Source organism: Centrocercus urophasianus, unplaced genomic scaffold, assembly GCF_019232065.1.
Source record: "Centrocercus urophasianus isolate 14NV4802_14NV808 unplaced genomic scaffold, USGS_Curo_1.0 seq_17, whole genome shotgun sequence".
In the NCBI taxonomy this organism is placed as follows: Eukaryota; Metazoa; Chordata; class Aves; order Galliformes; family Phasianidae; genus Centrocercus; species Centrocercus urophasianus.
Window position 1 is genome coordinate 12,063,180 of NW_024884722.1, and position 11,197 is coordinate 12,074,376.

Here is an 11,197-nt window from a genome sequence, read left to right on the forward strand (position 1 = left end):
TGTCCCTGTTCATTGCAGGGGAGTGGGACCAGATGGCCTTTAAGGTCTCAACTCTAAACATTCTATGATAAAAACCGCATCACCACTAGTGATGAACCTTCCATCTTAGAGCAATGCAAAAGAATAAAGAGGAATGAAAGGAGAATTTCTTGAGGTAAAAGCTTTCCTCTGCTTGTCCTAAGGACTGTATCTATGATCCTCACAAGGGGCTTTCCAGCACTTCCCCAAACCCAACACCCCATTCCTTGTAAACATCGGTTGTAGCTCACCATACCTGCCTGCCTTTTTGCAGCCCATCAACATCAGGAGATTGGCAGTATGTGAAATGGCAGAAGTTTCCTGAAATCATCCCAACATTCCATGCTGCATGCTTGTTTTCTTCTGCCTTGTAAGCACAGACCAAAACCTGGCCATCAGGTTGGCTGCATCACACAACTAGCACATTGCCCATTTATGAACAACTGCCCTTCCATGGTTGTCTGTCACCAGCCTGGATTCAAGGAACTGCTTCTGAGATGTCCCTGATATGCTGGGTCCTCACAGCCCCATCAGTAGTCTGCCCAGTCTTCAGGGATTCATGAACCCACAAAAACAAACGCCAGACAGGAGCGTGTACAGCCATAAAGTCACTAGTTAAACACATTACCAAGGTTCTTATGCAACTAACCGGGAAAGGTTACCTGGTTACCTCTTGTCCCCTGCAGAACAGGGCAATGCGAGTCACAGGAACACCTCCAAACCTGCATGCTGTCAGGAGACAGAACAAAGGGCCACCTGCAGCAATGTGTTACCAACACTCCAGGATACGTCTGACAAGGACAGATCTGCACAGGCACAGCTGGGACCAAAGGGCACAGCACAGACACTGTGGGACAGAGGATGAGGCCAGAAGATGAGCCCATCTTTTGGCCTAAACAAACACCCTGCTCTCGCCTAGGGCACACAGGACACTTTCGAAGCAGGCCTTCCATCTGCTGCACAGCTGTTGAGATGCAAAGAGAAATTCTTACAGCATTGTGTGCGATCGTGAGGGCAGCTCACAAATGGAAGAATGTTAATCAGTGTGGAAGCATGCTATCCAGATGAGACACTGGAGCACAAGGAGGTATAACCACGGTGGTATGAGCAGTCCTTAATTCAATCTGCTCAGTTACTTAGTGGCTCTGCTCTGAGGAAGTACAGGCCGTACTTTGATCTCTGCTGCCTCCTGCCAAAACTGGGGAAATCAGCAAGCCAAAAAGCAAGAGTCACAAAGATACTCCAGCAGGCAAAATACAGCTCTGGGGTTGTATAAGCAGTTCTTCTCTTGAAGGACCCACAGCATTTCAGGAGGCACCAAAGTGCTACTGTAACTAATTACCTATACATTAACTGAAAAAGCTGGCATAATTTGAGATGGGTCTCTCTTAGACGTGGATAACTGAAGCTTTGCTGCTTACACACCACCTGAAGTGACGCTCCTAAAAGGTCCCAAGCGCTGGCAGGTCTGGATCAAGCCTGGTAACTTCATGTGTGGTCACAGCCAGCACAGCCCTGAGCACAAACACTGCTAAAGGGGTGTCAGATGCACCAAGTCACGTCAGGCCTGTCCTGGACACAAGGCTCCTCTCTGCCACCCAGATGAATCATCTCTCAAGTCACAGCATTTCAAGAACTCTTCCATTTGGAATGAAATGGGCCTTTAAAGAGATCCGTGCTTCTGTCAGATTTTGGCTCAAAACCATCTTATTAGAGAAAGACAGATTCCTCAGGCTTGCCACATAGTTAACATTCACTTAAATCTCTTGTTTTTAAAGAAAACAACAGTTGAGAAAACGATGTGATAATTAAGCTGCTTGCAGTGGGAAGCAGATGGCTGGTCAAATAACCTTTAGTCTGCCCTGTAGGGATGTACTGCAATAGAATCCGCAATAGAATAATTATTAATGCTCAAAGTTTAACACTACAAATTTGATCAAGCTTGTTTTTTAAAGATATTTATTTTAAAAGACATTCTAATTCATTTCTTACTTCCCCACTTCCCTCTCCCTCAAGCCGCGAGGACAGCGCACAGCTAATGCTATACAAGTGCAGCCATAACGGGGCATGGCCAGGTTTCTTTTTCCTGTGTTTACTCTGATCTTATTTTTGTTACACAACTGCAACGTATCTTCCCTTAATCTGCAGATAAATGCTCCAATTCTTGTTAACGGGGAGCTTTGTGCTCCACGGTGGAACAGTCACAGGGGCAGGTAAAGAACTTGGACTCAGGATTGGTCTGCGCTAATTATCTTCATTCTCTTCCACCTGCCACCCAAAACAAGACTTCATTAAAAGAAAGGTCTTCTAAGATCCTCAGCAGCCTGGACTTATTTTAACCTGAAAAAAATCAGACCCTCCTGCACAGTACAGCATGTTCTCAGCAATGTTTGCTCAGTGTGGCCAGGCAGCACAGCTCCACCTCCTGAATTATTTAGAGGACACATTTCCTGCAGCACCTCCCAGCCTCAGACCTCCAGCTCAGAGAAGCACAAACCGTCAACAAGCCCTCCCCAGCAGCAGAAGCAAGCAGGGCATTGCAACTGTCTGAGATGGAGGTGGCAGCAGGCAGCAGCCACCACGGGCAGTGAGGGCAGCCATGGTCTGCAGAGACCAAGAGCTGAATGCTGTCAGAGGTCTAGCTAAAACCATAGGAACCCTTGGTGCAGAGATCTTCCCAGGCCAGCACTGCTCACCACTACAAGCGCATCACCTCCAAGGAAATCATACTCTAAGGCAACATGAAAGCAGACAAAGTTTAGTTACATTCTCATTTCCCAGATCACACATTATTCAAATATATATATATACATATCCCACATTACTCAAAAACGACAGTTTTTGAGTGGGTTGCTGTCAATCTGTAGTATGCTGTGAGATAATACCAGCTCTTTGACAGACAGTCTAAGATCTAAAATAAACCACATGAGTTTTATATAGACAAACTATGAAAAGAAAACGAGTAAGAGACACATCCATATCTAAATGCTCTAAAGAAAACACAGGCAGCCAAAGCTCTCTCTCTCACCATCACGTACTGTACTACCCAAGACTTACTATTTTAGGACTACTTCTGGTGCACTGATTGGAGAGGATACCTACAAGTCAGATACGTGTATGAATACTTCTTCCTTTTCTACTTCCATTTCCTTTCCTCTACCTGTTCCTTGACTAGTGCACAAGCTGTACAGGGAGTGTCTTTCACAACCTTCAAGGCAGGTATATTGTTCTTATTAGCATTTAGAGGGTTGAAGACCTTCGCAGCTTTTGTCTAGACAATCCTAGCACCTGGCTGCCGCTCACAGCTGGAACACCACAACACCTTGTGCCTATATACACTCAGTTGGTATATGTTGGTTTGATGGTGGAGCAGAGCAAGCGCTGGGACTTCCACCAGCTCAGGGCAGTTGAGACAACATGGAAAACACACGGTTCAGCACAACCTTGCAGCTCTCTACTGCAGCAAAGGCCAAATCACAGCAAGAAAATTTCGGATGGCACTACCAATTGGATGGTTGGACTGAATGATCTTAGAGACCATTTCCAACCTTAATGCTTCTATGATTCTAATTACAGAGCCTTTAAAGTCTGTCTGGTACTCCCAGTGCCCTGAAAAAATAAGATTTAAAACATCTGTAGTCAAACTCCTCACCTCTCTACTCACAACAGAAGTCAGAAAGATTTCCAATGGACGCCTTTCCCAGAAAGAACACTCCACACCAGTGTCCCAGAGAAACTACACACCGAGTAACCACAGCACCTGTGGTCTGCAGGCACAGATCAGTATCCAGGAAGACTTAGAACTTCAGTAAATTCATTCATATAATCTGTGAAGGTCTAGATCTTCAACAAATACAAAACGCAGTTCCTGCCTCCTAAGCAGACCATCAAATCTGAAGGCATCCTGCTCAATTTATGCTGTGCAGAGAATGAAAAAGACATAATGACTGCATGAACAGCAGGTTTCAGGTTGTGCATGGGACACCTGGCCCAGCACAGTTGTCTATGAGCAACACTGAGCAAGGTGAAGGTCTATGGATTCTGCAAAGGGCAGTCTAAGAACACTGCTGGAGAACATCATAGCACAGGCACAATATTGAGTAAAGTGATGAAGGAGAGCGAATGAACTTCTTCAGAACCCTATAGGCATGAAGAAGGCAATCAGAGCCTACAGAGATAAGGGCTGCTTCCCATCATCCTGGCTGAAACACTCTCCCTCCTTCCTTCCCTTGAGGAACACGGTTTTGTGGGCATGGTGGTGACGGGCTGATGCGTTGGACTAGATGATCTTAGAGGCCTTTTCCAACCTTAATGACTCTATGATTCCCCAAAGCTGAGGCTCACCCCACACTTCCTATGCAACACCAACCTCCTTTGCCCGGGCAAGCCCTGCTCCCTGGGCCAGCCACCCTTGCCCTGTCACCTCCCAGATGACACCCGCACCTGCCAGCGTCGCAGGCGGGTGCCCTCACCGCGGCTGCCGTTCCCTCTGCAGCCCCTCCTGCAGCCTACAGCAGCCCCGACCCATGCTGCTCCTCCAGCCCCAGCACGGTCCCAAACCCCGCTCCCTGCACCCCCAGCTCCATTTCAGTCCCAAACCTCGGCAGACCCCCCAGACGCTGCCCCCAGCCCACGATTCGCCCGCTGACAACCCTCGCCCCTCGCAGCCAGCTGTCGCTCAGGACCCCCCAGCACACACTGAACCCTCCGACCGGCGCCCCCCGGGCTGCCTCCTACCTGGGCGGGCTCCACGCTGGCGGGCAGCCCCTCGGGTAGCGCCTGAAACAACATCAGGGCCATGGCGGCGCGAAACCTCCTCGCCATCCCCCCCACCCCCCGCTCCCCGCCTCCCCAGCCCGACTGCGGCCCGGGACGGGAGCCGAGGGGGCACCCCGCACCTCGTCCCGCCCCATCCGATCTCTGACTGGGCAGACGGCGCGCTATTTGGACTGCTATTGGCTCGACACGCTATCGTTCAGGGCAGAACGGGGAGGGGCGGGGTCCGCTTGCAGGGAGCTGCCATCTTGAGTGTGGCGCTGCGGAGAGGGGGCCCGGGGTAGTGTGATGGCCGCCATGTTGTGAGTGGCGGAACTGGCTGGAAGGGGGATGTGGGCGCTGCCCCTTGTGCCTGTGCCCCGACGTGGCGTGCAGCAGCTGTCTCACGCCTGTCAGGGCCTGTCTGGTGGCCCTAGAGCGCCTGTCCCCATCTGCTGGCCATGTCTTGTGGTGGCTTTAAACCTTGCTCAGCCTGTCTGCAATGCACTCAGGGAGCCCCAAAGCCAAGCAGCCCACCCAAGCCTGGGGGTTCACCAGGGAACGTGTGTAGGATGGCAGATAAATGGCCGCAGTAGCAGCAGGCAGAAGCAGTGTTTGCTGTCAGCTGCTGATGATGTCAACAACGCTGCTAGCCCCACACCAGGCCCTGAGGATGGGGCAGCAGACTGCAAAGCCACTTCTTCCCCACCATGGTGCCAGGCTGCGGCAGTGCTGTGCTCCCAGTCAGCTGTACCCAACTGCCACGCTTGGGTCTCCAAAATCCAGCAGCTTGGTGAGGGCTGCTGGGGCGGCTGTAGGGAGCCACAATGGGAGAGGAGTGGCACCTGGAATGGATGTCCCACCACGGACGTGTCCCAGCACAGCCATCCCCTGCCTGGGCTTGTCCCAGGTGCAGGTGGCAGCACTTGGGGATCACTCACAGCTCGTGGGTAGCGTGCAGGCTTTGTGCCATGCCAATCCCTGAGTGCCAGGCAGCCCCCACAGGGGATTGGCACGGTGATGCTTGTGAGATGCTCTGATAACATACTCAGAAAAGAAAAATAATCAACTGAGCAGCTTATCTCCTGCCCCTGGGATTTTTCAGTCAGGGCGATACTTAGGGCACACCTAACCCTGCACCCCTGCGAGCGTGGGCTGGCAGCAGTTAACCCATTGGGCACACACCCTGCATGCTTAACCTGGGTTAAGCACCTCCAGCAGCACTTGGGCAAGGATCTGGGGCTGCTGATCATTCATCGAAAGAAATTTTGGTCTTCTGTGACTCACCAGCCCTGCTGCAGCCCAACAGAATGTCTTTGGTCTGGTTGTTATTAAAAGAAGGTTGTAAACATGCTGCAGCACCATTTCAGCCATGCAGAGCTTCGCTCCTTTTCCAATCCTGCCCTGAAATTACAAGTAGGAAGGAGGCAAAAGCCAGAGCATGGGACAAGCCCAGATTGGGAGTGACTCATCACTGGAGCGTAATTAGCATCCGCAGCTCTTCACAAATAGGGCTGAGTCCGGCACTGACTTCTGGCAGTGAAGTTTCCTTCCTATTGCAGCAGTGTGATGCAGAGCCGATCTGGATGGAATCTGGCAGCACAGGAACACAGTCTGCAACCACCTGCCGCCCTCCACATTGTTCTGGAGCTGTGAGTGGCAGAGATGGCAGGAATCCTCCCGTGGAGGCTCCTGCTGTAGCTTAAAAACCTAGACACCCTGCTGTGCTGCTCTTGGCCAGCATCAACCTGTGCAGGTCTGAAGAGGGAATCCATTGCTATCAGCTTGGTTTCTGGCTTGAGGACAGTGCTGGTCAGCCTCATACTCGCCCCAGCACAGACCAACCCTCTTCTTGCCCAGTGCATTGTGTGCACCCCATCCTGCTGCCCAGGACTAAGAGGAGAGGGCAGGAGGTAGCAACAGCTCTCCAAAGCATGCTTTCTGTGGGACTTTGCATTATAACTGTCTCTGCATTTGCAAGCACACTGAACACACCTTGGACCCAGCTCCATTCCAGGTTGCTGAATGTACCTTCCTGAATGTGCTCACAGAAATTTGGGGTGTAGGACAGGAGCAATCTCAGTGTAGGAGTTCAGAGAGCAGTGATGTCTTCCTATGGCACTCAACCAGAGAGACATGGTTTGTTTCAGATGCAAGCACAGAGCCCACACCTTCCCTTTTTCCAAGACAGGTATGACCTATGTACCAGCCCTGTCCAGGGAAGCAGGCACCCAAAGACCAGCCAAAAGCAAAGCCCACAGCTGTTTTAAAAATCACCATGTTTTATTTGCCAACCCCCATCTCTGTCATTTAAAGCCTTAGTTCAAAACCCAATGGCTTAGTGACCCTCTCCGTGTGAGAGGGGCCAGAATCAAGTGTTTCCCAAGTCCTTGGTCCTACCACAGGAACAGTGAGGCACAAAATGGCAAGGTGATGCCTGGCTGTCATACTTAATGCAATGAGCTGATTGCAAAATTCAGAGCTTAAAAACAATTAGCTATTTGTCTTTGGGATTGTGACAATCGCAAAGTGAATAAGATCTGAACCAGAGAGCAAGGAAGGCACAGTCCTAGCACTGGTCCCAGGACTTTGATGTGTTCCCCTACACAGGGGACAAGTCTTTCCCACTCACTGTGGGGGCTCCAGCTCTTGCAAAGAGGCTCCTGCAGCAGTTAAAGGCAGCAATGTGGTTTGGGGTGGGGGAAATGGGAGATGATCCCAGCTCCACTTCCAGACTGGGTTAGTGGGGGCTGCACCATGCATCCAAGCCCTGCACTGGCACAGGGCTGGCAGTGTTGGGGGCTGGAGGGCTTCAATGGCTCCCAAGGTAGCCTCTATTCACAGCCCTTTGTTAAAGTAGACAAATGGCACTTTGTCCCCGTGCTTGGTCACGATGCTGTCCCGCAGCTCCGGCTCAAGGTCAGCCAGCGCAAGAGAGCTGTGGGGAGAGGGGACAGACACTGAAGCCATCATCCTGTTCCTCTTGGGAGCCCATCAGGACGGGCTGTGGGGAGTGAGGGAAAGAGAAAGGCTCCCATGGAAAGCCATGGACAGGTACCATCTCTGAGGGAACAGGGCACAGGCTGCCGGCACCATGAACAGCAGGCTGTGAGCAAAGGAGAGTGGGTGTTAGCGCTGGGGCTGCATACCCCGAGCTGCAAGGTCCCAGCCCAGGACCCAATTTAACAGAGCTCAGGTTGGAAGGAAAGCAGTTTTGCCATCTCTGCTGGGTGGGGTCTTTTTCCAGGGTGACTTCAGGCATCCTCCGGAGCCACACTGGTTTTTTGAGATACTCACAACCCACCACACAGCAGCACCTGCAGTGGCCCGTGGAGAACCCGGATCCGCTGCAAGGGATGAGCAGGGTCAGTCCCCAGCTGACTGCCACAATCCCATGCCCAGAGCAGCAGCAGGAGCTCACCTGCATGAAGGGGAACATCTCCAGCCGCTCCATGATGATGGGCAGAATGACTGCATGTGGGGAGAAGAGTGAAGGATTCCACCAGCCCATGCAGCTCCATCAGCTCTGGCCAAGCTGGGAGCTGCAGGGTTGCAGTGTGGATCTGGCCCCCACCCTCATGCCGCACTCACTCATGCCTGGAGCTGCCATAGTGATCCTGGAGACCACAACCTGCGCAATGCCTTTCACTGCTGCTCTCTGCAAGGAAAAATGGCTGCTCAGCCTTGCTGCTGTACACATGTCCCTATTCCCATGTCTGCTCTCCCTCCCAGAACACTCACCCTGGAGTGCCCAAGCTCATTGTTGTCCTCATCAGTCACTGATATCCCATGGATGATCTCCCTGTGGGAACAGCAACACAGTGGCCCTGGGCTGTGCCACCCCTGGGCTGATGCTGCCACCTTCAGGGTATGGCTGACACAGGGACCCCCACCCCGTGGAACACTTCAAAACTCCTTCAGCTCCAACAACCTCCCTCAGCACCAGGACATCAAAAACTCCAAAATGGACATCTTCACCCCAAAACCGCCCTCCTGCTTTGTTGATGCTGGGCCATCCCACCAGAGACGCTCTCCCAGATGCAGGGTGGTGATCACACAGAACCCATCCCACCTCCTCCGTCCTCCCTCGGGGCCGGGGAGCGGAGGCAGACCCCAGGTGCACTCACTGCTGCCTCATCATTGGGATGTTCACGCAGTTGGCAGCAGCTACAGCTGCAAAAGGGACCCAACGGGCAAGCAAGGGAGGAGCACGCTGCAAGATGGAGGATGGGATGAGCATGGGGATAGGATGTGGCCAGATGCTGCTGCAACCCCGTCTCTACATACCTTGGTGTAGAGGTTGAGTCCCACAGCAGTGGCCAGGGCTGCCGTGGTGGCCGTGACGTAAGCCACTCCTATTTGCCTGGTGATTTGCAACAGATGCATGGGAATATAAAACAAAACGCTGTCTTTGACACAGAGATCCTGCTCTTTTGGTGCCTGAACATCTTTTTTGGCACATCCCACAGGCATCAGGGGTCCCATCCCGGGGGCACACTCACGCCAGAGAGATGGGGGACGCAGCATTGCGGTTGGTGTAGTTGACAATGGCATTGAAGGACTGGTTCACCCACTGCCAGAACACCACAGCTGGCACTGTCCTGCAGAGGGAAAGGGCACGGAGAGTGCCCGGGGGCCATCAGGGGACAGACAAGATGCCCTCCATACCCTTGTCCTGGTGTCTGCCGGGGGAAACTGAGGCACTGCAGCCTGAGGTCAGGAATGTGGCAGGGGCAGGGCTGGGAAATGAAATGTGTCTGAGAGGGTACTGCAGACAGCACAGGAGGTGGCACAGCCCTGAGGGGTTTGGGATGGGGATGAGATCCAGGGCTGAGGTAGGCCCTCAGTGATGGGAGCAGCAAGCACATGAGGACAGAGGTATCTGAGGGTGACCCACTCCTGGGCTCCTAGCACTGTCTCAGGGATACCAAGGATAGACATTAGTGCCCCTGGAAGAGCTGAGGGCTGTCCGGGCTGTGTCCCAACTTGTGTCCCCAGCTCTCACCGGTAGAACTGCAACATGCAGCCAGTGATGGCCATGCCACCTGGCACCTGGAAGGACATCCTGCCAATGAGGTTCATCTTCTCACCGCTGTCGGGGTGGAAAGCCGAGTCGTACAGCTTCTTGGCATACAGCAGCTGTTCCTGGCTGCTCCCCGGCGGTACCATCCCAGCCCTGCAAGCCCGGAGCCGCGGGAGTTCAGCCATGATAGCTCAGGGCTCCCAGAAACCCAATAAACATCCACAAAACCATCTCTGACAGACCATAGAATTGTCTTATATGTCTCATAGAAATGACCCTTAAAGGTCATCTAGTCCAACTCCCCTGCAATGAACAGAGACATCTACAGATCGATCAGGGTGCTCAGATGCTGCACCAGCACTCGGGCAGGACACAGGCACACCTCCAGCACCGCGCCGGTGCCACCAGCACACACTCACCTGCAGCCTGCCACCACGGCCTGTGCCCTGTCCAGCTCCCGCTCCGGCACCAGCACGGTGCGCGGGTCAGTGATGTTGAAGAAGTGCCACAGCCGCCCCACGAAGGTGCTCTGGTCCCAGCGCGGGGCGTCAATGTCGAAGCCGAGGGGCACAGCAGCCATTTCAGGATAGTGCTGCGTTGCCGTGGAGCGTTGCACTGGGTGAACTGCTGCGGGTTTATATTTAACATCTGGGTTGGACTTTCAGCGGCCCCGTACCCAAGGCACTGCCACCACCAGCCTCCAACAGTGCTGCTGCAATGCACTGCATTCTCCCTGCACGAGGCAGCCCTCAGTGGGACTGCATCACACTGCCCTGCAAGTGTTTCCATCTGGGTCACTGCACGGCATACCCTCCACGTGCACACTCATCCCCGCGGTACTGCACTATGCTCCTGTCCCTGCAGCACTGCATGTCGCTGGTAGTACATTGCACCCTCCCATGCCCACACTGCAAGCCCCAGAGCACCTCCTGCACCTCTCGTGGCATTGCACCCTCCGGTGCCCGCACTGCACAGCCGTACAGGCAGCTCAACAACATAGTGCACCCCCCCACGGCACTGCACTGCACTACACTGCACTGCACCCTGACCACTGCACACACCCCCACGGCATGCTCCACGTTACTCTACCCTGCACCCCATCAGCACTGCATGCTTCCAACGGTGCTACGTCACACTCCCCCCCCCTTGACACCGCCTCGCAGCGCACCGCTGACTGCACATCCGTAGAGCCGCACAGAGACCTCGTGACGTGCATAGCACTACTGTGCACAGCATTGCTGTGCATAGTACTGCTGTGCAAAGCACTTCTCCGCATTGCATCGCGCAGCAACGCATCACACCGCCCTCGCAGCCCCACTCAACCCGCGCGCCCCAACCCCACGTGGCCCTACCTGCGCGGCCCACAGACCCTCGGCGCGCCGCGTGGCCGCCTTCAGCCAA

General features: G+C 53.5%; 2 protein-coding genes across 7 annotated transcripts in view; both read right to left on the reverse strand.

The window, feature by feature from the left end:
- WBP1L (WW domain binding protein 1 like) overlaps positions 1 to 4,858 on the reverse strand; it is a 49,384-nt gene extending 44,526 nt beyond the window's left edge. For 2 of the 6 annotated variants that reach the window (XM_042818038.1, XM_042818037.1), the window contains exon 1: positions 4,756 to 4,858. In XM_042818038.1, coding sequence (XP_042673972.1) covers positions 4,756 to 4,842 — 87 coding nt within the window. In that variant the 5' untranslated portion in view covers positions 4,843 to 4,858. The remainder of the gene's footprint in view (positions 1 to 4,755) is intronic. The other 4 variants (XM_042818042.1, XM_042818043.1, XM_042818045.1 and 1 more) reach the window with 2 other exon arrangements.
- Positions 4,859 to 7,035: 2,177 nt separating this feature from the next.
- SFXN2 (sideroflexin 2) lies at positions 7,036 to 11,074 on the reverse strand. Its single transcript, XM_042818142.1, has 11 exons — positions 10,216 to 11,074; positions 9,779 to 9,949; positions 9,276 to 9,374; positions 9,061 to 9,136; positions 8,901 to 8,986; positions 8,515 to 8,575; positions 8,365 to 8,431; positions 8,195 to 8,244; positions 8,071 to 8,120; positions 7,832 to 7,879; positions 7,036 to 7,711 (listed from the first exon to the last, which is right to left on the reverse strand). Exons 1-11 carry the CDS (start codon positions 10,374 to 10,376, stop codon positions 7,612 to 7,614), a joined length of 969 nt encoding a protein of 322 aa, XP_042674076.1. The 5' UTR covers positions 10,377 to 11,074; the 3' UTR covers positions 7,036 to 7,611.
- Positions 11,075 to 11,197: the final 123 nt, after the last annotated feature.